Source organism: Aedes albopictus, chromosome 1 (genome assembly GCF_035046485.1).
Source record: "Aedes albopictus strain Foshan chromosome 1, AalbF5, whole genome shotgun sequence".
NCBI classification, from domain to species: Eukaryota; Metazoa; Arthropoda; class Insecta; order Diptera; family Culicidae; genus Aedes; species Aedes albopictus.
The window spans coordinates 61,737,940-61,765,229 of record NC_085136.1 but is presented as its reverse complement, the minus strand read 5'-3'; the positions used below and the strand labels follow the sequence as shown (position 1 = coordinate 61,765,229).

The 27,290-nt window shown below is 43.2% G+C and overlaps 1 protein-coding gene across 4 annotated transcripts in view; it reads right to left on the bottom strand.

The window, feature by feature from the left end:
• The window catches only part of LOC109401866 (titin-like), a 206,581-nt gene extending 179,543 nt beyond the window's left edge, over window positions 1-27,038 (bottom strand). Inside the window, exons 1-2 of one of the 4 annotated variants that reach the window (XM_029855016.2) lie at window positions 26,959-27,038; window positions 20,450-26,264 (exon numbers count right to left, since the gene is read on the bottom strand). In XM_029855016.2, the coding sequence (XP_029710876.2) occupies window positions 20,450-26,096 (5,647 nt within the window). In that variant the 5' untranslated portion in view covers window positions 26,097-26,264; window positions 26,959-27,038. Of the gene's footprint in view, window positions 1-20,449 lie in introns of all 4 variants that reach the window. The other 3 variants (XM_062844646.1, XM_029855015.2, XM_019674463.3) reach the window with 3 other exon arrangements.
• Window positions 27,039-27,290: the final 252 nt, after the last annotated feature.

Below are 27,290 nucleotides of genomic sequence, written 5' to 3'. Positions count from 1 at the left end.
ATTGGTTACATGTAGTAGTAAACGAGCAGGGTAATTGTACATATAGTTGACGTTTGCACAAACACACATTCATATGTAGAATAATCAAACTATTCAAACTACTGAAGAAGTCTCTGGAAATATTTCTGGAGGAATGCCTGAAAAAGTTTCTGAAAGAATCCTTGTAGGAATTTTTGAATAAATTTTCTGTCTAATTTCTGTAGAATGTGTAACTATTTAATGAACTGGGCAATCTTTCAGCAAAAAGAGACCCCAAGAACTAGGTCCTAGGGTCGGCTTGCTACTGAGTAAGCTAAGGGGCTGAATAAGCATTGGGCAAATGCGGCTGAGACATCGAATGTTTTCTCATCGATTCGATATCATAAAATATTACAAAATTATGATCGTTCACTGCATGTAGTTCAAGTTCATGGTATGTTTTATTTGTCCTAATAAATTCAATATCAAATTTTGAGTTTGCAAATCGAACATTTCACGACTCTGATTTGAAAATGGAAATAACGTTGAGACAGTGCATTAAAAAAAAATTGAATATGTATTTTGAATCGAAAAAAAAAATCCTGAGATCCTGAGATTCCCCTGAATTCTAAGAAGTATTCCAATATAGCACTGAGATAAATTCCCGCAGACTGCTAAAACAAACTCCCCCAGGATCTTTGGAGAGACTCCTCCAGAGTTTTGAAAGGCGTTCCTCTAGAATTATGAGAGATTTCTTCAGGATGCTGAAAATTATTACACTAGAATCCTGGACAACATTATCTAGAAGAAAAAAGCAAGACTCTTCCGGTATCTTGATACGAATTCTTTCTGAATTCTGTTAAGGACAAACGTCTTGAAATCCCGCTTCAACAGTGCATCAGAACTTCATACGCACAAATCTCAGGAAGCAAGCTTCAAACAACAGTGCATTTAATTATTCTGTTCTTGTTCACTTGTAATAAGCTTAAAATAAGAAGCTCAGGTGCGCTGGTTTTGTTTACGAAGAGATTTGTGCCCTCAAAATCGTGAGTAGGCGCCAAAGTCGGCCATTGTGGCGGCCATTTTGGGATTCTAATAAGTCTGTCCTTAAGAACTTTCCTAGAATGCTGAAAGAGATTACTTCATATCTATGAGATGAATTGTCTCAGGGTCCTTAGAGAAGCTTTCTCTTGGGATTCTCCCAAAATGCTCCAGAATCCTAAGAGGGATTATCCTAGAATCCTGAAAGGAATTCCAAGAGCGGTTCTTTCTCATTCTTGAAATAAATTCACCTAGAATATTGAGAGATATTCTCACAAAAAAAAAAAACGATTTTCGGAATTCTAAGATGAATTCCCCAACAAACTTAAAACAAATGACCAAGAATCCTGAAAAGAGCAGCTCAGAACCTCAGAAGGATTACTCCAGAATCCTGAGAATGGTTCCCTCAAAATACTGGGCGGGATTTTCTGAGATATACTCTCAATGAATTCTGGGAGATAGGATTCCCTCATAATCCCGATAGGAATTCTTTCAGAATCCTTTTAAGTATCCTCCTAGAATTTCCCTAAAATCCTGCGTGGATTCCTTAAGAATGCTGAGAATAATTCAGCCAGAATCCCGAAAGGTGTGCCCCAGAATTCTACGAATGATTCCCCCAGAATCCTGAGTGACACCATAAGAGAGGTTCTTCCAGATTCTTGAGAGAAATATATCTAGAAACCTAAGAGTGATTTTTCCGAAAATCGGATAAGGATTTTCCTTGGAAGGGATTACTAAAACTTCTAGAATGGACTTCCCCAGCATCCTGAGAAGTATTGTCTGGAATTCTGAGAAGTATTACCTCAGATTCCTAAAAGACATTCCCCCAGAATCTTCGAAAGGACTCCCCTTAACTCCTAAAAGGGATTGTCCTAGAACATACTGGAAAAGCTTGTAATTAGAAGGCACGAAATGTTGCTAATTGGCAAATTGAGAGATGAAATTTGTGAAAAAAAAAACCGCGTTCTGGTGGGAATTCCCGAAAGAATCCCTGGAGGAATTCTTGAAGAAATCCCATGAAGAATTCCTTAGGAAATCCCAGGAAACCTTACTTAACCCTCAAGTGTTCGCGCTGTTGCATTTTGTTGAAAAAATATCGCCTTTTGTATTCAGCGGTGTATTCGGTGGTGGACAACCGCGCGAGTTACGGAAGGTTAATAAATTCCTGGAAGAATTTCGGTAGGAAAAAAATTATGAAGGAATCCTTCTCTGCAATAATTCTTGGACAAATTATTGTTGGAATCTTTGGATGGACTCCAAAAAAAATTTTTGTACAATGTTTTAAGGAACTCCTGGATTAATTTTTAGCTCATTTCTTGAAAAATTTTCTGCAAGAGTTTCCGGAAGATTTCCTGATAAAATACTTCGAATTATTTCAGACTGCCCAACTATCAAGCACTTATTTTACTAGCACCTTTACGACGAATTGATTCAGCATGATGCTGAATAACATTTGGATAATTTTCAGCCACAACCTTGGTCGGGTTTTGTTCACACAAATTTGGAGAAACTACAAAGCATAGTGTTGTGTTCCAACTGAACTGTTTGTTGTTAAATCGTTTTACAACTATATAGTAAAGCTGTTATTCAGCTTTAGCAAAAATGATAAAAAATTTAAAAAAATGCAAAATTTTTCAATTTCCATGAGAGTTTGATTGGAAATTAGGCCGGAACAAATCTCATTTTCTTCTTTTGTCACAGTGATCGTTGACTCGTCAAGGGGGGCATGATAAATAATAAATTCATTTGATGAAAAAATACATAAACAATTAGGCAAAATCGTTAAACTCATCGGATTTGTTAAGCAATTTCCTGGGCCACTCTAATTTCACCTTATATTTTCAAAATTTCTTGAAAATTTATTTGTGTCCCCCCTCAAAATGTTGAATTCCGACCGAAATTTTCCGAGGGGGGGGGGGGGGGGGGCTGACATAAGAGAAAATAGAAATTTGTGTCAGCCTTGCTGTGAACAAATATTGAGAAATAATATCTACACATAAATTTACCTAATTCAAGATTCGAACTCGAGACCCGTTGATTACCAGTCGCATGCCTTCCTATCTGCGCCATCCTAGAGATTTTGAATTGGGTTTTTAAATTAAGAAAAATTCAATGATTTTTTATTTTTAAACAAAAGAGCACCTTTTTTGATCCGCTATGATTTTTTTCAGATTTTTAGAACTTTATTTTGGAATCTAAAATCAATTTCAAAGAGATTCTTTGAAATCACCTTTTGACAGCTGGGCAACTGCTTGACAGCTCCGCTCAGTACAAAATGCGACGAGGGGTGATTCGACAAATCGCTCCCATACAAATTTCAAATTGATTTTTAAATAGGTTCCCGGGCAAAATTGATGAAAATTTGGATTTCGGCTCAGTTTGGCATGCAGATTCAGAATATTGAATTATCTCAACACCACTAAAGAAGCCAATTGCAGCGCTGGAATCAAAACACAAACTTCCCGTGGTTTAATAATGATCAGACTTCGACTCCTATTCAGCAGTGGTGAATTAGCACAGACATTATGGTTAACGACTGAACAACAGATTAATTCAGCTGTTGTTCAGTAAAAACACGTGTTTTTCAACATGTACTCTGAGTCGAAGTATGATGAAACGAAAACGCTTATTTGACTTGTGAAAAACACATTATACAGATACATGTCCTAAGTTTTACAAGAACTTAACTAGAGGCAGAAAAAAGTCTTGTTAAACTATGTTGTTAAGAAATTACTGCGTGTCGAATAAAAATCTTATTAAACGCATGAAAATTGTTTTAAATTATCATTGTTAATACAGTAGACGTTCGATAACTGCAATATGTTTACGTTTCACTTAGCGAATAAAATTCGATAACTGCAACGACTGACAGACGTCAAAGAACTGTCAGTTGCTGCAGAATGCATCCAATGTGCATACGAAAAACATCGCACTGCAACAAAAGTGCATGCGAAATACATCGCATCGCTGTTGACGTTTCGTTTTGACGGATAGCGGTGCGATAACTGCAAAATTGTTGCATTTAGCGGACTTGCAGTTAAAAAGCATTGCAGTTAAAGCGTTTGCACCGAGCGCACGTCTACTGTACTAATACGAAAAGTTGAACATTGGCTACTTTTTCAATTGAAATAGCATTTGTACAGTAATGTGTACAGCATAATTTTGGTTCAGCTATTACAACTATTATGAAGCAAAAATTCAGCATGCATGCTTGTTTGCGGCTGGCGATTGTTAGTTGGGTGAACAATTGGAGCAATTCTTGTAGGAATATGTGGAGTAATCCCTGAAAAAATCTCTGAAGAAACACTTGCAGAAGAAAATAATTTCTGTTGACATTCATTTGGGAATCTCTGGAGAAATTCTTGGAGGAATCGTCGAAAAAAGCACTGGAACAATCACTGGATAAACCACTTAAGATATCTCAGGAGAAATAAGCGGAGGAATGTCTGAAAAAAAAAAATCTGGAGTAATCCATGATGGAATCACTGAACAAAAAAATCCAGGAGGAATTCGTCGATGCATCCTTGCAGAAGTATCTGTAAAAAATTCTGAAGGAATCGTAGGTGGAATTCTTTAAGCATTTCCTGGAATAAACCCTGAAACAATCACTATCGGGACCCTGCAAGATGCCCATGTAAATATTCGCGAAGGAGAAACTCCTGGAGAAGTCCCTTGTGGAATTTCTGAAAATATCCCTGAAGAAATTCCTGAATAAATGCATAAAGGAATTTCTAAAGGTGTCCTTGAAAGAATTCGTAAAGAAATCCCAGGTATTTTGCTCTTAGAATAACGTTTGTTTGAATTGAATACTGGTGAAAATTTGAGTAGCTGTAGCACAAAACTGCACTCTATAGCACAAAGTTCTTAATTTTCCCTACCGCATATCTGGAAAATGTATTCCATTAACCCTAAAAGGGATACCTTCATGGCCTCAGTTTCGTTACCTCGCTGAGTGTGTTCCATCAAAAACGAGCTCTGAAAGGCGCCTGGGGTCCAATGGACCCCAGGTATCCCTTTTAGGGTTAATAAACATCACAAAATTTACCCATTCAGCCAAGCTTGTTATTTGGTAAAATTATATGATAAGGTTGAAGTGGCTCTCTTGGAGAAATTCTTGGCGAAATTCCCGGTGGCTCTTTAGTAAAAAAAAGGTTTGATAATTGTGGATCCTTAGCATTAGGGGGTGATTTAATGCCACACATGTTCTTCCTGGGATTTCTTCTCAAGTTTTTCGACAAATCTCTTGAATTTCCTCGCGAGCTCTATCTGTTTCTTAATATTTCCTCCTACAGCTTTTTCCTGAGATTTGTCAGTTTTGTTCAGGATTTCCTTTCGAGATTTCTCCAACAAGTCTTTTTAGTTTTAACCTGGATTCCGTCCTATATTTATCTGGGAATTTCTCACAAAGAATTTCGTAAGTTAACACAGGAGACATTCTGAAAACTCCTTGAAAAATCTCTGTAAGAACTCCGGGAGCAACTTTTGAAGGAATGCTGAAAGGAGCATCCAGAACCTCGTTACAATTTCTAGTAGGGATTCCGGGAAGAGCTCTGGCAATGGTCCCGTTAAAAAAGTGTAAACAATAATTTCAGGTCGGAATCTCAAGAAATCCGAAAAACAACTGCAGAGTATAGCCTGGAAACAGCTCTAAAAGAAATCAAGCGAAGAACTCCATTAGAAATATCAGCAAAAGCTCCTGCAGAAATCTCAGTGGGCATTACGGGAAAAAAAAAGTCCAGGATAATTTAGAAACACTCTGGAAAACATCCTAGGACCAACAGCGGAAGGAATTTTCTGAGATATCCCGGGAGAAACGCCGAGAGAAATCTCTGATGATACTTCAGAAGAAATTCCAGCTGAAACTTGCTGTAGAAGCTCAAAGAGAAACTCTAGAAGACAGCTAACGGATATTTCTTGAAGGAATTACAACTTCAAAAGAGATCCCGGGAGGAGCCCGCAGAAAATTCGTGAAAAACTAATTAAGAATCCATTGTATGAGCTCTAGGAGAAACCCGTGGTATAACTCCTGTAGCAACTCTGGGAGAAATCATGGGAAGTTCTCCTGGAGCTTTTATGGATATTTCTGGCTAAGTCCTGGTATAAATCCTACGAAAATTTACTCCGACACGACACGAGAGTTCACCCGGTAGACTTCTGGAAGAAATCCTGTAGGATCCCAGTGGAAAACTCCAGGAGAAATTTGTTGGGATTCAGGAATCCTGAAAGATTCACAAGGAAGAATTCTGGAAAGAATTATCCAAATGATGGAAAAATGATAGCGGAAGAATCTTCGGGAGGAAGTTGAAAAGGGAATACCAAGAATGGCGTGAAAAATCCGAAAGGAATCTTGTGAGAAGTCCAGCGAGACCTTTCAAGAGGAGTCCACAAAGTGGAGTTTCTAGATGGACTTTAACTTTCTCATTCATACACGCCCACTGGGAATTAGCAATATCTTAGCTGAATCGTTCGTTTGCCAGAAATATTTGCTAGATCTAGGAGCCTTTCCTTTGCTTCTCTAGCACGGTTATTCTTGATTTAACTAGCTTTTCAAATAATCGTCCGGAAGAATTTCTAACGTCTTTACAGAACCAAAAGCTTCCAGTAAGAACCTTGCGCATTATGGGAAAATATTTATTTTAACAGTTCTAGCAAACATGTAGCAAAAGCTCATATTCGAAAGACCTAAATACAACATGAACACTTGGAATGAATTAAATTCCAACAATATAGTAAACTCTTTGGACTCTACTTCTGAGAAGATCTATAAATACTAAAGTATGCTTTTTTCTTGAGTGTTGACGTAGCTGTTTTCGTAGATCTTAAATAAAGTTCCTTCTGAAATTTGCAACTAGGTTTTTTTTCGGCTATTCATTTTTTGGATTCCTATTCGGATTCTTGAGAAGAAATTTCTCTAAGAGTTGCTCATGGAATTTCCGAGATCTGGCAAATAATCAAAAAAATTGTTTCAAAAGCTTTTCTTCAGGAACTTCTATAGAAACTTCACAAAAAAGTTATTTTGAAATTGCAGCAGAAACTCCCAGATGACACCCTCAAAAATTTCTCGAAGTTTGGCTCAAGAGTTTCTTCAAAATGTCCTTCATACATTCCTCCAAGGGTTCCTTCAGGAAATTATTTCAAGACGTTTTCATAGGATTCATTAAGAAATTTCGCCGATGGTTCTTCAAAAAAGTTTTAAGTTCACCGAAAATTTGTCCAAGAAAATCTCTTAAAATTATATGAGGATTCTTCCCATTCTTTCCAAAATGTCTTAATATGTGCTTTAGATTTTTTTTTGTATTCTTATATCAACTTCTCTTTCAGAAGAATATCAGAGGTTTCCTTCAGTAAGTCCTATTTGAATTCCTTTAGAAACTTCTACGAGGATTTCTCCACAAATTCCACCAATATTCTTTTAAGAATTCCTCCAGAAGTTCCTCTGAAAATATTCATTTCTCCAAGGATTCATCTGAAAGTTGCTCTAAATTTCCTCAAAAATGTTCTGCGAAGGCGCTACCAATGATTTCTTAAAAATTTTGAGAGATACTCCACAGAAATCTATCACAAAAAAACATCGCGTGAATGCAGCTGGCAAATTCAACGCGCTCGTAGACGGTTAATGTGGAGTCGTACTCGTCAGTGTGTTTTAATTTTTCATACATTCATGCATTTACACATACATTTATTTTACATACATTTTACAGAAAATTATTTCAGGATATTCTAAGATTGCTTCTGGAATTCCTAAAAGCGTTCTTTAAAAATGTCTTTATGTTTTGGTCAATTATTTTTTAAAGAGCTCCTAAAACGATTTATTTAGCAATTCATCAAAAGATTTTCCCAGAAAATTCCTCCAGATATTTATTTAATATTTCGTAAGGAAATTCTTTTGAGGACCTCTACAAATATAATTCCAAGGATTCTTCCAAAAATTTCTTCGGAAATTGATCAAGCAAATCCTTCAGAAAGTCCTCTAAGATATTCTCCAAGAATACTTCCAAAGATGTCATTACGAGTTTGCTTCAAAGTTTCTTTGACGAATAATGTCTCATTTTTTTGAACATTAGAGGGATGTTTATATGAATCATGGAAGCACTGACAAACAGACATCTCACTCTGCCCACTTCCCATCGTTTCACTTTTTAACGGACTTTTCAAATATTCTGTATTTCACAAATCTCTCGCTCACGGCGCTCGCATCGTTTTGCTTTTGTTTGACGTTTGGTCAGCATATCGCCATCTACTCTGTGGGTTTGCGAAACACAGTGGAATTAGCATTGGGCGATTATGTTTTTGTGACGATGATTAAATCGCACTTTGCTCCAAGTGATACGTATGTTTGTCTGTGATGGAAGTATTTCTTGCAAAATAGGAAGAGATTTTTCGGAAAAATTGGAAAAAGTAGTTCTGAAATCATACCACAGACGAACAGACGTAGCACCTTGAACGATTTTCATGGAAATCCATCGCCCAGTTCACACTACCATCACCTGGTGGAAAAGTTGCACGAATCGCTGTGTTGTCCCATATCGTCAACAGAAGGCGCTAGTGTGAAACGTCAAACGCATAGAAAAATTATGCGCGCGCCTCTGGTTGTGAAAGCCACAACTATGAAAATTTAAAATGATCGTTATAAGCGTGGTCGATGGAAATTCCGCAAGAGTTACGTCTGTTTGTCTGGGACGATACGTTGCTGTTTGAGGTTTTGAGGTTAGATTTCCATGCAAAACTCGATTGTTTCCGTTGTTTTCTTGTTGAATATGTGTTGATGAGTGTAGTGTTATCTGGATGAACCCAAATGAACTAGTCGCTCCCAGCCTAAGGTTGTCTCGACTATATATTTCTGTTTTAAAATTTCAACTGTTTGGACTAAAAATATTCCACGCATAAAAACTAATATAATATAGAATTGAAGATCCGAAGAAAACATCAAATGCAGAACATAAGCCCGCATGCTTGAGGATTTTTATTCATTATCTTGTTGTGAACTGTCAAGACTGAACCACCATCGTCGCCAGTGAATTTGTCTCATTTTCCATTAAAACCACATTACAATAAGGCAATCTATGAGACAGATGCGATCAGCTGATATTTTTTGTTTACCATGTATTTTTGACATTCGATGATCGGGGTGACAGTTGAACACAAAGGAATTTGTTAAGCACCGACGACACTTGACGAAACTTTGTTAAGTTGTACTCACACTGTGTTTACATTTTTGGCTGTCACCCCCATCGCGAAAAGTTGTCATGGATTGCCTTATTTTCAACACCTTCTACAGAAAAATCCAGCAAAACGACTAAAGTGCAGTGGTTATGAGTTGCATCACCTGTTGGCAATTGAGAAACATGGAACGGATATTGCTTTCCTTCTAGTAGTTAAATCGCTGTTCAACGGGGGGTATAACGACTACTACAACTTACAACTATTTTCGATGTAGGTAGGTAAATACTTACGTTATTCTGATGGGCATTTAGATCGCCACGCTGCACCACGCCACAAACTTTGGAAAATGAGACACACCCACGCATTCCTGCTTCTCGAACCGACTCGATTGGAACGTTCGATTGCGTCTGTAAACATGGTACTTTAAGCGCCGCGCGCGCCGTTTAAGCAATTCTCGCGTTTAGTATCATACAGGCGTATCTACAATGATCGATTTCTCTTCATCGATTTTCTCTTCGGAGTATTCCGGAAAATACGACCAATATTCGGATTATCTCTCGGTGTATTTCGGTGAAGGACGACTAGGACTAGCATCTAAAACAACAAAAATAACAGAAAATGATTTACCGGCAGAGTTATTATTGAAAGAGAAAATCGATAAAGAGAAATCGATCATTGTAGATACGCCCGTATGATACTAAGCGCGAGAATTAACACCTGATGTGCGCGGAAAAGTTCTCCACTCCTGCGCGTGCCTGTTTCACCCTGGTTCACCATAAGTTGAAAAGGTTTGTTTATCGACGAGTTTAGGATTGTTTGGATTCGGGCGAAAGTTGTTAGTAAATTAGGCGTCGATTTAGACTAACGCGGTGCGGCATTGCGTAACTCTTCGAGTTGTATAACAGAAGATTGATTTGGTTGGGAATTGGCTATATATGTTACTAGGTTTAATCACTTTCTGGTAGGGATCGGATGATTTGACGTTTGGCTAGTGTCGTTTGATAGTAGATCGAAAAGATTCCATCTGTCAATCGAGCAAGTTAAGACACTTGAGCTTGACTTATGGCAGCTGGTGGCTCTCATCAAAAGCTGCATAAGATCTTGATTGCTCTTCAAACGCTCAACCTTTTCTATCGTTTGGTTTCTGTTACGCCCATTCCAGACTTTCCTGAATTTCTATGAGCAACCCAAACTCCTTAATGGTTGTTTGTCTCATATCTGTCTTCTGTTCGATTTCTGTTGCTACCCTTGCAAGAATTTCTATGAAATTCTGAATTTCTATGGGCAACCTAAACATAACATCTCAAAACCATTCTTGACGCCGAATATCCATCTGATAAGTGGCTTCTGTTCGGTTTCTGTTGCAACCATTTCAGGCATGTCTGAATTTCTATGGGCAACCCAAACTTACCTTTCGTGAGAACGGTTTCTTATTTCAACAGATGTTTTCTTCTAGACCAGACCAGTTATGTGTCTAAAATATCAACTTTCAGGTTTCGAAGCTCTGAGTTCCCATCCACTTTCAGAAATCATACTGAATCCTATGAATTTCTACTGGAAACACATTAGTCTATTCTAGCTTTTAGCAGCCGCCAATAACAGTTATAGGTGATCTCAGCTTCTGCTAGGTATCCAATGTTCTGTCACTTGACAGTTAATCGATAAGATCGATCATCTATCTCATCCATAAGCAATTATCGGAAACTAGCGAAGATCTTGGACACCGTACAACTACAGTATCTTCTCTTCCACCGTTTGGTTTCTGTTGCAACCATTCCAGGCCTTGCTGGATTTCTATGTGCAACCCAAACTTCTCTAGCCTCAATAGCTGTTTTTATCTCTGGAGCACCAAAATATCAACTTTCTACATTCTGAATTTCTAGTTGCAATATTCTTGACCAATCCAGTTTTTTTTTTGCGAACGTCGATGACCGGCGGCATAAACAAACATCTGGCACCATAGATACTCTTTCGAACGCTTTGTCACTTCTACCATCTGGTTTCTGTTGCGATCATTCCAGAGTGTTTCTGAATTTCTATGAGCAATCCAGATCTTTATGTTAATCGAATAACTTACTTTTGTTTGGTTTCTGTTGCGACCATTTCAGAGTGTTTCTGAATTTCTATGGGCTACCCAAACATTCTTTGCTTGTGAACGAACTGTTCTCGTCTTCAGTCTTGCTTATGCATCGATCAAGGCCAAACACATTCCAGGTCAGTCCGTATCTTACGTAGGGCACTTTGAGGTTCGAAGTATCTGTGTTTCCTTTCTCCAGTTCACAGAATCTTAACTGCATCCCGAATTTCTAGTTGAAATACTTTAGCTTCTCTGCGTTCCTGAAGCGAGTTTCCAAAGATTCACTTCCTATTTCAATTGAGTTTCACATTTAATCGATCTTGCAAGTTTCAATTCTTCTTCTTCTTCTTCATGGCTCGACGTCCCCACTGGGACTTGGCCTGCCCCGCTTAAACTTGGTGTTCTTTTGAGTATTTCCACAGTTATTAATTTAAGGGGTTTCTTTGCCTGCCATTGCATGAATCTGGGTATCCTTGTCCCATCAGAATTTGTCCTGATTTATTGTTGAAAATATTCTAGGCCTATTCCTCTTGACGACCGTTTAGTTTCTGTCGCAACCATTTCAGGCGTTGCTGAATCTCTATGGGCAACCCAAACTTTCTGTTCATCTGTCTTCTGAGCGGCTTCGGTTGCTACCATTCCAAAATTTTATGAATTTCTATGGGCAACCCGAACTTCTACGCCAGTTACTATTGTTTTGTTCGGTTTCAGTTGCGATCATTTCAGATTTTTCTTTCTGAATTTCTATGGGCAACCCGAACACTTCTGCGCCTTGACATCCGTTCTATTCACAAACAGCCGATGTCTTTCCTCCTGGTTTCACGTATCGAGAATAGATGAACAGTACACGCATCGTATATTGTACAAGACACCAGAGTATCAACATTCTGATTTGGAATCTGATTTTCCTTTTACCTTGGAACGCTTTGAACTGAGCCCTGAATTTCAAGTTGAAATGGTTTAGTTTCACTGCTTTCCCGGATCGGGGATTCAGGGTTCACTTTCTGCTCCGATTATATTTAACATTCTATCGATCCAACTGTCTATAAATCTCAAACGGTTTGTTTCTTTTCAAAACTGTCTTTGTATTCCACTAAACGCGACACTGATTGTCACCATCAACAAATAAGATTTTTTATGACATCGATGCAAACCGATTTTACGCTAATCAACGCAGATCCAACCGATTCTTTTTTTTTTTCTTACGAATACAACCATTCGCCACAAAAGTCACTCGCCGACTGACTATTTTTTCGGATTGTCACGCCACTGCAACACATCTGCCGCACAGGCGCAATGATGCTTTCGAAACGAACACACCAATACAAGCACCAGTAAATGAAACTGATGACCACGCCCAACAAACTCGGCACGGTCACAGAGAACAGACGTTTAAGCTCGAACAAAAATACGTCGAAATCGTGTGTAAAGGATTTAAGTGTACCTCAACGCCACCAACGGAGACTGCCCCACATATAAAGTCGATTTGACCCCACGATGGCAGTGTTCATCGTTAAAATACACTAGCCCACAAAGCGACACGAGCGCCAAACGGCCACAAACGGCGAGCATTGTATACAAAAATGACAACACAACCATGTAAGTGATGGAACGCTAGCGCCACGCAACGGGAGCATAACCACATACTCTGAAATGACCGTTACAAAGTTTTACACAAGGCAGAAAGCGAAGATAGACGTCTGTTCTCTGTGGCACGGTGGTCTTGATGACGTCACACGCCAATGAACAGCAAGATGTGAAACGGTAAGTGCGAGTCGTGTTGATAAAAATCACTGCTCGCATCTTGCATCCGGCGAGATCCGGTGAACATCCAGTGAACTTTCAGTCGCTGGATGTTCATGAATATGTCATTTTTTGTAAACAGTGCCCGCAGTTAGAGAAAAGTTCTTTTTCTTCTGGATTACTTCTTCTTTTCTTCTGCAACTGCGGGCACTGTTTACAAAAAATGACATATTCATGAACATCCAGCAACCGGAAGTTCACTGGATGTTCACCGGATCTCGCCGGATGCAAGATGTGAGCAGTGATTATAATAAACACGACCCACAGTTACCGTTTCACAGCATGCTGTCAGTAGGCGTGTGGCGTCATCGTTTATAAGTTCATTGGCTGGCGAAGACTGGCGATGGATTCACTCGCGACGGATTCATATCATCGCGTTCAATACAAGGGAAAATTGAAAATATTTGTTTTTAACAAAACAAAATCTACAAATAAAATGTGGGACAAATATTGAGGACACTTGTTTTACTATGCACCCAAATCTTGGCTCATAAGATTCGTTTGCAAGTCCGTCAAGTGCAACAATTTTGCCGTTAGCGCCGCTATTTGTCAAAATCAAAACGTCAAATGAGCTGCGATGTTTTTTGAATACACTATACAGCTGCAATTCGATGTTTTTGAGTGCATTTCGGCTGCGTCCGACATCGATTGACAGCCGTTTGACATCTGTCAGCAGTTATCGAATTGACCAATCCAAATTCCTGTGTGGTAGTGGTTTGTGTTCATATTTTCCGTGTTAATCTATCTGTAAGAACTTTGTAAACATCTTTTGTTCTCACGTATATGAATAGGCTTGCATTAGGTTTCGTGAGACATTTTTTGGACAACTCAATAGAGATAAGTGACATTTCAACACATAAACACTAGCGCGAGTTTCTCCTCACACTAAAATGAACGCTAATACAAAGGCTATTCAGATTGCATATGCAAATATTACCCAATCGAATTGGGTAAAACGGATAAATAATGTTAAAACTAACATCCGGTGTAGGCGTGCAAAAGTTTTCCTCACAGTTTCACAACTACATCTACAAAAAAGGTACGCATACATTTAAACGTGTATGCGTGTCGTTTTGATAGATGTAGTTGTAAAACTTAAGAGAAAATATGTGAATTCTTACCTCGGTTGATAGTTGTATCATTATTTAGCCGCTTTATGCAATCTGAATAGCCTTTGAATTGGCGTGCAATTTTGTGTATGGAAAAATTTACGCTGGTGTTCGTGTTGATTGATTGATTGATTTGTTTTTATTTAAGAAACTTTCAGCCCTTGGCTGGTTCGTCTCTTGGTGTTCGTGTGTTGAAATGTCACTTATCTCTATTACATTCGATAACTGAAACGTAAACATGTTGGTTGCACTTATCGAACACCTACTGATCAGTTCGAACGTTCGAACGTCATCCATCCTGAATAAGTCATCAGGAGATTTTTCTTAAAAAATCTTGATGTAATACAGTAGACGTTCGCTCGGTGCAAACGGCTTAACTGCAATGCTTTTTAACTGCGAGTCCGCAAAGTGCAACAATTTTGCAGCACCGGTATCTGTCAAAAACAAAACGTCAACAGAGTTGCGATGTTTATCGGATGCACTACAGCTGCATTACGATGTTAATGAGTGCATTCTGGCTGCGTCCAACAGAATTTGGCAACTGATTGACGGCTATCAGTCGTTGTAGTTAGCCAATTTCATTCGGTAACTGAAACGTTAACATGTTGCACTTGTCGAACGTCTACTGTAATTGCAAATTTACATGAAATAATCCTTGGAGGAATTCCTGATGAATTCATTGGAGGAATTTGTTAAGAACTCCTTAAAGAAATCTTTTTTGATATCTCTAGAGGAATTCTCAAGAGGTGAATGTATAAGAAATTATTTTTCAACAAATCCCTGGGGGCATTGGAGTTTATATGTTAAAGCATGTCAAAAATTGGGTATTTTTCAAACACACTGGCGCCATGCAGCAATATACTTACGCGCTAAACCCAAAATTGTATAGTTATATAAACGTATTACCCAGAAATATTATTAGTGCTACCACAGAGAATCAGATGTCACACTCCACTCGCCTCCTATCGTACACCTTTTTTTTAACGGTTGTATCAAGTATTCGGTAATTGGTCAGTTGACCACTCGTGGCGCTGATACCGTTTTGCTCCTGTTTGACATTTTCTCACTACCACCACCTAGTAGTGGTCCGGCCAATTACAGTACGATTAGCATTGGGTGGTTGTGATTACGTAACGATGTTTTTCAATGAAAGTTGTTCTAAGTAGATGGGGGAGAATCGACTCTATTCTGTGCAACTCGGATTTTGACGGCTACGCAGTCTTGTTAAATCAAACCGAGTTGTTATCCAACCCGATGTTTGAACACTTTGGTGATACGTATCGTAAGTAAGCAACAATTAGCAACAGTTACACTCAATACGAAAAATATAATTATTTTAGTTTCCCCTGAACAAGACACCATCCAAAATGTGGAAACGTCGGGTTAGATAACAACTCGTTTTGATTTAACAAGACTGCGTAGCCGTCAAAATCTGAGTTGTTCTAAGTGTTACGTCTGTTTCACTGTGGAGTTAACAAGCTCTGCAAATGAGCTGTCAAAAATTACAGATCATCGGTATATATTGTCGGGCCGCCACCAAACCGGACTTCGCACAATCAAGTCGCGACGCGACCCAGCTCGCGACGTTTTTTAATCATGTCAAAAGTAGTGCGCATCCTTCCCGTTGTTGTCAGCAACACAGCGCACTAGATGCGAAACAATTGCGACACTTGTTGACCAAGAAAATGGCAATTTTTGAATGATTGTCTGTCTTGATTCCAACCGGATAGACAATATCATTACAGTCCGGATTCGCTGGTTGGGTCACGACTGCACCCCGATTAACGAATCGTGTTCGTTCGTTGGGGCAACTGACAACTGATCAAAATGCTCTAGACACACGCAAGTGACGAGAAATACGTCACGGAACACTCACATACTTGCGTGAACGTTCTGTATATAGGAGCTGTGATGCGACGGCGGTCAGACGTCAAACTCGTTTTGACATCTATTTTGACATTGACAGTGCTTTTTAGTTGGGTTTTGCCCCAACCAGTGAGCATTCAACCATCGAGACAGCCCATCTAACGAGCTCTCAACGAACGAATCGTCACTGTACTGGGGCACGGTAAATATTGATTACCGATTATACCGAGTTAAATCTGCTGTTGAGAACTCAATAAAAAGATGGAACAAATACTGAACTTAGTGAAAAAAAATGCTGAGCAGGAAAAGCAGAATGTGTAACCGCCCAATACTAAACGTATGGACTTATCCACGGTCTTTTTGTTCCTCTGGATAACTTCTTCTTTTCGTCTCTAACTGCGGGTACTGTTTACAAAAAATGGCATATTCATGAACATCCAGCGACTGAAAGTTCACTGATTGTTCACCGGATCTCGCCGGATGCAAGATGTGAGCAGTGATTTTAGTAAACACGGCCCGCGGTTACCGTTTCACAGCATGCTGTCAGTTGGCGTGTGACGTCATCGTGGATAAGTTCATACCGTTCGATGGACTTATCCACGGTCTTCTTATTCCTCTGGATTGCTTATTCTTTTCTTATGTAACTGCGGGCAATGTTTACGAAAAATGACATATTCATGAACATCCAGCGACTCAGAGTTCACTGGATGTTCACCGGATCTCGCCGGATGCAAGATGTGAGCAGTGATTTTAGTAAACATGACCCGCAGTTACCGTTTCACAGCATGCTGTCAGTTGGCGTGTGACGTCATCGTGGACAAGTTCATTCTGGCAGGTAATCGTGCTGGCAGCTGCTGTGAGTGGTTGTCAATTAATCGAAAAGTTTATTTAGACTTGGTTTGTTCATCATATGAACTTATCCACGATGACGTCACACGCCCACTGACAGCATGCTGTGAAACGGTAACTGCGGGCCGTGTTTACTAAAATCACTGCTCACATCTTGCATCCGGCGAGATCCGGTGAACATCCAGTGAACTTTCGGTCGCTGGATGTTCATGAATATGTCATTTTTTGTAAACATTGCCCGCAGTTACAGAAGAAAATAAGAAGCAATCCAAAGGAAAAAGAAGACCGTGGATAAGTCCATTGATGGATTACGGATAACGGCAAAGTTTTCGATTTGTTTACGATATTTTCACATTTTCAGAAGCACTCCTGGTCACTTTCCCTTAATTTGGGCAACTTCCGGAAAGCGTTGGATTATCGCCAAATTGATGAATATCGACCACGACAACGACGATTGACCGCAACTCACAGCAACTGGCAGCCTCAATGCTAGTTAAAATTTACCAAATTTAATTTTTCGACTGTTTTTTCTTAATAGCATATACTGAATTGAGCATCCTTACAAATGATTTTACACTGAACAGCTTATTTCCAGAGGTATTTCCTTTGGGGAATACTCTATTAAACGACATTCAACGTCAAAAATAACAAAATAATAAAAAGTAGACCCTCGTTAAAGTGTAAGAACAATGCTTGCGCTTGTGTCGACACTGGCAGTTTTCCCATGAGTTACCTGTCAAATTTGAAGCGAACGAGCTTTATGTCTTAAAAGGGTTGTAGCAAGACTCAATGAACTTTCGGATGAATGCATCTCTAAAATAACTGAAACGGCCGCTATAGAATGAACAGATAGCGCCACAGTAGCCTTGTTTGTTTGACATAATGCGGCTGAAAGTCCATATGGACTTATCCACGGTTTTCTTTTTCCTCTGGATTGCTCCTTCTTTTCATCTGTAACTGCGGGCATTGTTTACAAAAAAAGACATATTCATGAACATCCAGCGACTGCACGCTTAAATAATTTTGCACACTGGATGTGTAATCCTCACGCACCTTCCTTCATCGCTTGCAAAGATGGCAGAATGTGTGAAAAAAATGTGTAAGGCAAGCTCATCCTATGAGTTGATGGGACCTTACTCATTTTTGTGCAAGCCGTCTGCGGTTGACAAACGCTTGAAGATGGAAATTTTGTTTACAAAGCAGAGTCATCTGCCATTGTGACTACTATTGACGAGCGCTGTTGAGCTGTTTTTTTGGCCGCTCAGGAGTAAAAGCACAATTATTTTGTGCTTAATCGTGTAAATCATTGATTGATTGATAGATTGATTACCAATAAATAAGCTCAAAAATATGTCGTTATTAGATCTGTGTTGCTGGATTATCACTTCCTTCTAGTCTTGGATACCGGGTCTCCTGCCTATTACACACAAGATCAGGAGCAAACTTTCAAACTTTGGCGTTTGGTCCTCATCCGGTTTAATATACTAGACAGGAAGGCCGCAAGGAAGCGATAATTTACGGCATTCTCGAGCTCCACAGTGAGCTCTAAAATCAATTTTAATATTGCTTTCATATATTTTTAAAGCAAGGGAAGCGTTTTCAGAATGTGTAACCTTCACACATTCTTCAAATCAGTCTGCAAACGCTTCGATGTGTGACAGTTACACAGACTGTTTTGATTCTCAGGCATGAACACAAAAATGTGTAAGGTCACTTTGCACAAATTTATGTCGAATTCGTTTTTGATTCAGTTCCAACCTGGGTTGGAACTGGATGAGATCACAGTTTCAACCCCAACCCGACTTCGGTTTCGCTTGTACTAAAGTTTGTTTGAGTTTGTTTGTTTACATATTTTCCGCCAATCCAGTTCCAACCCAGGTTCAAAAACGAATTCGACATTAGTGTGGTCTGGAAAATATGCACAAATGAGTGATCCTTACACATTTTTGAGCTGACCGATTTGAGCGTGTGAAAGTTCACTGGATGTTCACCGGATAGACGAGTGCACCGCCCGCTGAAAGTTCACTCGGGCAGCAAATTTTGACACCACAGCGGGGTCGACTCTCAACAACTTCTACCCAGCTGAAAATTTGTTTAATTTATTGCATCTAATTTTCGCTATGAAGTTGCAAAAATATTGACTAGTGCATTAACTATATGCATATGCATCACTTTAAAAAAAGTAAAAGTCAAAATCTCACAGCATGCAGAGGCTAATGGACTTATCCACGGTCTTCTTTTTCCTCCGGATTGCTTCTTCTTTTCGTTTGTAACTGCGGGCACTGTTTACAAAAAATGACATTCATGAACATCCAGCGACCGAAAGTTCACTGGATGTTCACCGGATCTTGCCGGATGCAAGATGTGAGCAGTGATTTTAGTAAACACGGCCCGCAGTTACCGTTTCACAGCATGCTGTCAGTTGTGTGTGACGCCACCGTGGATAAGTTCATGTTCATCGGTGCACTCGTCTATCTCGCCGGATGCAAGATGTGAGCAGTGATTTTAGTAAACATGACCCGCAGTTACCGTTTCACATCATGCTGTCAGTTGGCGTGTGACGTCATCGTGGACAAGTTCATGAACTTATCCACGATGACGTCACACGCCAACTGACAGCATGCTGTGAAACGGTAACTGCGGGCCGTGTTTACTAAAATAACTGCTCACATCTTGCATCCGGCGAGATTCGGTGAACATCCAGTGAACTTTCGGTCTCTGGATGTTCATGAATATATCATTTTTTGTAAACATTGCCCGCAGTTACAGATATAAAGAAGAAGCAATCCAGAGGAAAAAGCAGACCGTGGATAAGTTCATACAACTTCTCGTTTTTATACCAAGAGAGGATTACAGCTATCACTAAAAACTAGACTCAACTTCCTTCCGGATCGATGCAGCCAAACAGACAGACGGTTTACAGTCAAAACAAATACATAAAACCAATCCCAACAATTCGCCGTGCGATTTCATCGGACAGTCACCGATTGCCAAACAAACATCCGCGCCCACTTCCACTCAAACTTCCACTTCTTTATTTCCCTCTTCCTAAAGAATCTTCTTAATCAGCATTTACCCACATGTCCGCTTGTAGATATTTTCAACCACACGACCAAACAAACAACATCCGCCGCCGCCCGTGAGGACGTCTACCTCAACGACGTACCCCTCCCCCATGCATCGGTCGGTCGCTATTTTCGGCGCAACCGATCGATCGATCGATCGATACTAATCGACGATCGATTTGCTAATTAATCGATCATCTGCGGGAGTCGACCGCCGCCGATTGCAGACTTCCGGGCTTGAACCTTACGCAACGTTGCGCAACCGCTTGGTCGCATGAGTCGCATCCCCGCCTTGTGTGATCTTGCGAGGGTTCGGTGACTCAACGCCGTCCCTCGATCTGTCACTCGATCCGATCGCACCACCCACCCCATCATGAACCTGTGATAGACAATAACAAACAAAAGCGAGCGGCGATTAAAGGAAAACCCATCCCCCGCGTCCCCGTACTGTGAGAATCGATTTTTTCTTTCACCTTGAACCCCGTGCGCATGATCATGATCGCGTGGTGACCACTTACCCATAGCCTTCTTGGGGCTGATCGGTGCCGTGCCACCACCGTAGAAGCCCGAATCGTGGCTGCTGGTGCTGGTACTGCGCACCTCGTGGTTTCCGGCATTCTTGTCGTTCTCGCCGTCTTCCTCGTTCGGCGGCAGCTGGCCACCACTGTTGTCGTTGTTGTTCTCATCCCGGCTGCTGACCGCGGAACCGGCGGAGCCCTTGGGCTCCGAGTGCAACGGGATCACCATCGGGTTATCATAGATATCACTACCAACGTCACTGGTTTTGCTACCGGATTTCACTTGCTTCTTCTTGCCGCTGCCTTTCGGGCCGCGGCTGCTGTTGATGCTGCTGTCGGTGTTCAGGTCGGACGAGGCGTCCACGGTGGACGCCGTCTCCGACGAGGTTTGATCCGTGGCCGAGCCGGACTCGTCCTCGCTGCCGCTGCTGCTGCTGGTCAGGTCCGCATGGCGGTTGTGCCTGTGCCCGTGTCGCTTCACCTTCCACAGAGGCCGCGGACGTGCCACCAACACGATTGGACATTTCTCCTCCTTGGAGTAACACTTACGCATCTGCTCGAAGCTCAACTTGACGCGCTTCTGCGGGTCGAACTTCTTCTTCTCCGCCTTGTCGTTGGCCATTTCTTCTTCCTCCGATGACCAGTCGTCCTCGATACCTGAAAACGATGTCTCCGACGCGGTACCTTCTTCTTCTTCTTCACTACTACTGCTGGAGGAGCACCGTCTTATCACTTGGTTCGCTTGTTTCGATTGCTGATCCGCGCCCGCCAATACCTGCTTGGTAACTGATCGATCACTTGCCGTAGTCGCCGTTGATAGACTACTTAAGTTTGATACTGCGCCAAATTTATTTTTCGCTAAATCTGTTTTCGGATTGCTGTCAGCGGCTGACGTAGTCGTATTGATCGGTTTCTTAGCGGGAACCTTTTCCGTATCGGTCAGCGTCGCCTGTTGACACTTGGCACAGTCCTTTATCTCCACGTCGAGCTTCGCGCCCATGTTGAGCGTTATCTGGTTTACCTTAGCTTTGATTTTTTCGGCATTTTCCTGCGCTATTCGCCGTTGCTCGGCTTCGACCTTGGCTGCATCCGGTTGCGGTGCTGCCGGTGCCTTCGGTTTCACCACCTTAATCACTTTCTTGACGATCTTCGTCTTTTTGGGTTCGGCAGTCGCAGCTGCCGCTGCCGACGCACCTTCATCGACGACAGGTTTGGGTTCAACGGCCGCCTGCGGCTCGGGTTGTTGCTCTTTCGGGGTGACTTCCGGCTTGACGATGGCTTCTTGCGGCGGCTTTTCCTCTTTGGTGGGCGAGAGCTTCTTCGGCGTCTTCTGTACCTGTGCCAGTTTCTTCTCTGCCTCGGCGGCGATCGTTGGTGCTACGGATTTGATCAGTTCCTTGGGTGAGAGCTTCTGGCCAATCAGTTTCTTGGGAGAATTTGGTGGCGATGGAGACAGGAGCTTCTTGGGACTCTCTGGTGGTTTTTGTGACTCCGCGGAGGTCTGCTTCGTTTCCAGATCTTGAATCTTTTTCCTAAGAGCGAGGAACCCTTTCTTCGGAGATTCCTCAGGGGCTTCGATAACCTTTGCAGGTTCCTTAGGACTAGGTTCTGGAGTCTTCTTAAGACCGAAAGGATTACCCTTTGGATCCACCTGTTGTTCTTTAGTGGGTTCCTTAGGTGCAACACCCGCAGTCTTCTTCAGGTCAACGACCGCCGCTTTCGGCGGTTCCTTAGGAAGATCTTCGGTGCATGGCAGCTCATTTGGTCGATCTTTCGCTTCTTGAATCTTCTTTGGAGAAAGGAATCCTGCTTTTGGCTCCTCTATCGGTTCTTTAGCTTTCTGTGCATCCTTCGGTTCAACCTCTGAGGTCTTTTTCAGACCGGCTAAACCTGTTTTCAACAGTTCTTCTGTTGTCTTCAATGGTTCCTTTGTTGGCTTCGGCTCCACCGGTAAAACCTTTTTGAGGCCTAGGATGCCTCCTTTGGGTGAATCTATTGTTTGTAATGTATCTTTCGGGGGTTCTTTCGCTTCCGTTGTCACAGTCTTTTTCAGAAAACCGACTTTGGGTGGTTCTTGGGTTTCTTTCGGCTGCGGTACATCTTTCTGGGAATCCTTCACCTCCGCCGCCACAGTCTTTTTAAGAAAACCAGCTTTGGGTTGATCTTCCAGCTTTTCTTTTGTCTGTGGTGTATCTTTCGGGGGTTCCTTCATCTCCGTCGCAGCAATCTTTTTGAGAAAACCAGCTTTTGGTAGTTCTTGTGTTTCTTTCAGTTGCGGTACATCTTTCGGAGGTTCTTTAGCCTCTATTTTCATCACACTAGGAACTCCTGCTTTGGGTTCATCTAGCTTTTGCACCTTCACGGGTTCCTTCACCGCTTCCTTGGGACCTCCCACTGCCTTCTTTACCGCTTCCTGTTTCTGTTCCACCAACGGCGCCTTCTTAACCTCATCCAGTCTGACTGGCGTCACCTCGAACGCCTTCCGTGCCACACCCACCGCTTCTTCGATCGGTTTCGGCCACTGCGGCATGTCCGCGATCGCCGCCGCTGGTGGAGACGTCATCACCTTCGTACTGACATTCTTCGACGTCTTCTCGGGTTGTTCCTCTTCCTCCTGCTCCTGGTCTTCCTCGTCCTCCTCCTCCTGCTGCTCGGCGAACTTCAGCAGCACCATCTGGTTTCGGCGCTCAATGTTCTGCTTGCGCCGAGCGAACGAGACCGTTTCCCGCGTTCCGATGTTGCTCCAGAAGTCCTCTTCCTGTTGTTCTGGCGAGAGCGGAAGGTTCAGATTGGCGGTCCGCTTGCGAGCGGTGATCGGTTTGAGAAGGGGCTTTGGTTTGGGGGGTTCGGCGGGGGGCGGTGGGGCCTTGAGAAGCTGTTCCGGAGTGGTAGGCTTCGAAGCAGCTTCGATGGCCGACGGAGGGGACGGTTTTGCTTTCGGGGATTCTGGTCGGGGCGGTTCTTGAGCAATGACTGGAGTCTTTTTGAGTGGCTTTGTGGGTGTTGGTGGTGGCGTGAGGTCGCTCGGGAGATCAGGGACCGGCGGTGGTTGTTTGGGGGCTGGTTTTTTGCAGGGAGATGCCGGACGAACTTCCGGGACTTTGAATACGTCGGCCGGTTTGGGAGTTGGACTTGGTTCAGGTGTTTCAGAGATTGGTTTCTTGAATGGATGCTTCGGGGCGTCTTGGAGAGGCTTAGGTTTGGGCGGTTCAACAGGCGTAGCTTTCTTGAGTTCTGCAGAATCCGTGTTTGGTTTTTCTGTTGACTCAGCCTGGACAGTCTCTTTGGGCTTCACTTCCGTCTTAGCAGCTGTGCCGATATCCAGCAGCACTTGAGTTGACTTCTTTTGCGGTTGTTCAGGCGTCTGCTTAAGCAACGGAACATCTTTTTCCTGAACAGGAACCAGCTTCTTCGTCTCCTCTTGTTTAGATTTAGGAGAATCTGCTGTGAGCTTTCCATCTGCTTGCGCATCTTTATCCGCTGCCTTCGATTCAACTTTACCGACTTCCGTTTTCGTTTTAAGGACTGGACTCGACTCTCTCGGCTGTTGGGTTAGTTTCTTCAGTGGAAACTTCGGAGAAGACGAATCCTTCTGGGAATCAGCATCCACAGCAGTTGTCTTCGAAGCAGCCATCTCAACAGCTTTCCTTGTAGGCTTAGGAGATTCCACGGTGACCTTTTCAGCTGCTTTTAAGTTCTTGACGCCAACGGTCGATTCCTCGCTTGAATTCTTTCTTTTCTCTTCAACCTTCGGAACTGGACTGGGCTCACGCGCCTCTTGCGTGAGCTTCTTCAACGGAAGCTTTGGAGAATCCAACAGCTTCTTCGCCGACACGCTCTCACCACCTCTCGAGTCTTTCGCTTCCTTACCCTGCTCAGTCTTTTCCATTGGTTTGATCTCCTCCTTCGTCGCCGCAGCGGCATCCTGCTTGTTGTTCTCAGTCTTTGTATCGCTCGTTTTCGCAGTAACTGCCGGAACTGCCTCCACTGGAGGAAGCCTTCGTTCGGTCAGCTTCGCCAGCTTGTCCATCTTGCGCTGCCGCTCCAGGATCTTCTTCCTCTCGGCCAAACTGCCGAGGGGTTTCTTTTCGGGCGGTTCTGGTTTCTTCTCCGTCAGTGGCTTCGGTTGCTCCAGCTTACGGGTCGGTTCTTCGAGGGATGCGACTTTTGCTTCTGGTAGATCTATGATCAGGACTTCGATCTTCTGAGCAGGGGACGCGGTTTCCAGCTCGATCGTTTTGGCGGTGATCTTTTGGGAGGCCTTCTTGGGTGGAGTGGTGACTTCCAGGTCTTCGGGTAGCTTCTTTTTCTTCGGGAGTTTGAAGACTGTGCATTCTTCGATGGATTCCACTTCGGCGAGAAGTTTCGGAGGAGCAGAAGACTCGATGACTGGGGAGTCCATGGTGATCTTGAGAGGGTTACCGGCGGCGTCCACCTGATCGTATACTACATTGTTTTCAAGGTCGATCTTCGGCAGAGGTTTGGTACGCGTTCGCTTGAATTTCTTCTGTTTCTTCTTCTCCGGCACTTCAACGACCGATTCGACAGTTTGCTGCTCGAGCGCTTCTTTGATGCGTTCTTCCAGGTCGTCGCCGAGGAGGCCGTTGGATTCCTGGAGTTCCTGCTGGAATTGCGCGATTTCGTCTTCGATGATCTGGGACGCTCGCCGGCGGAGTTCACCGGCGTTGAGGTCATCGTCCAGTTTGTCGGAGTTGATGTCCTCGCAGATCTCGTGGAAGCTTGGGATTTTGATGGCACTTTTGCGTCGGATTGTACCGCGGCGCATCATGACCGGTGAAGTGGCGATTATCTGTTCGAGGATGATGGGACTGTCTTCGCCCTCGCGGATCAGATGCTTCTCCAGCAGAAGTTCGCCGGGACTCTTGGCGGGTTCGGATTTCTTGGGGCGTAGTGAGAGTTCGTCGCGGAATTGGTCCCTCCAGGAGGTGGTTTTGGACTGCGGTTCTTTGAAGAGTAGCATGTCCTCTTCAAAGGACGGTTCCGGTTCGGGTGAGTGATGAGGGGTCTTGCGTTCGGTGCTGCCTCGACTGCCGCGAGACTTGCTCCGAGCTCGCATCGTGTTGAGCCGTACGACGGCCCGGTTACGGTTGATGGTGGACCGTTGTCGGCGCTGTTCGACGCGTTCCATGAGCTCCTGTTCGCGGGCGCTAATGGATGTGGTGGTGGACGCTGGAGTGGGATCTGGTGTGGATGAGGTAACGGGGGTGTGGCTGGGTTCAGGAGAGGAGAAGGACGAGGTTGGGGACGAGGGGAGGAACCGTTTGGGGGTGTGATCGCGCACATAGCGACTGGCTGAGACGTCGATATCTGCAGTGTTGATGACACGTCGTGGCTTCTGATAGGTCGGTGAAGTGTGAGGATGAAATTTGGACGAATTGGCCCGCGTCAAGGCCGTTACCCTGGCTGAGGTGAGCGGAGTCTCGGTAATCGGGGTCAGCTTCGGGACGTAACCTCGCGTGAAGGACGGTGTACGGCCCACGATGATGGGGCTCTGGAAGCCTCGGGATACCCCGACATAACTAGGAGCCGTGTAGTTGCTGGACGGTAGGATGGTCGACGACAGCGGAGTCGGAATGACCGGCGTGTTGCCGATGTAGTTGTAGTACAGCTCGGAATACAGAGGCATGGTTGATCCGGTTTGTTCAACTTGAAGCACTAGCACAAATACAGATCATAACGTGTGGCAGGTAAACTATAAACTGATTCTTGGATTTCACTACAGCACCTTTATTTCTCTCAAAACTTGTGGACGTTTTCTGTTGATTACTCTTCAATCATGCTGATTCTTCGTTCACTGAGAAAGATCACAACAACACAATTAAAATTCTTCTTTCTAATCTCTTCTTTGTCATCGTAACCCCTTTTCACTTCATATTTCACTCGTAATAATCACGGAAACTCAAAGCACTAGCCCATTCTTCAACGCCTTCTTAGATCACTTCGCGGGTTGCGTTCCCGCGTTTGACACATTCCAAATCGCAGTAACCTACGCGCGTGTTGCTACGGACACGGATCTAAGTAGCCGTTGCGTGCCTGCTACCGCCGTAAGTACTACTCTGGCCAGTGCAGCCAACAAAAACACCTCAAGAGGGCACACGAAAGTGAAAATTATTTAAATATTTCTCCCTGCCGCGGACGTTTTGTGCCACCCCGTAACCACGGGTGACGCGGTGACTTATCTACGTACGTGAACCCGTCAGTCGGTCGGTCGATCGTTCTTTTCAATTTTTGCCCGCAAGATCGAAAATAGAACAACACCACACCGTAGGTAGGCACAGAGAGAGAGCCGCGCGCGAAATCGTTCTTTTCGAAACCACGCGCGCACATACACACACAAATACACAGACACAGATGACGTCCGCGCGCGCACACACCTGTCACCTGCCGCGCCGCTTCGCGGTAAGAGCGCAGTAATTCGCTTCACCAATTTCACCGAGCCTTTTTCCGCAGCAGGCGTTACACCTGCGTTACACACCGCCGCCGCTTACGTTTTGCGTGGCCGTGTGGGGCTCTGCCACCGAGGGACAGCGCTTCGAAACGGGGGAACCGACTCGGACGACGGATACTCACGGACTGAGATCAGGTCCAAGCGAGCGCCGAGAATTTCCCACCCGAACTTTTTGCGTGAGATTCCCTCTTGTTTTGGGGAGAAAATCTCTGCTTTTTGACGGAGAAATTTCTCTCGTGGACCGAGAGCCGCGGTAGAAAACTTTCCCCGCGCGTCCAACGGGATCCAAGAATGCCATGCGGGTGGGAAAACACCGCTCGGCGAATCGGAAAGTGAAGTGCATTCTTCGCTGCGGCTCTGTTTTTGCATCGC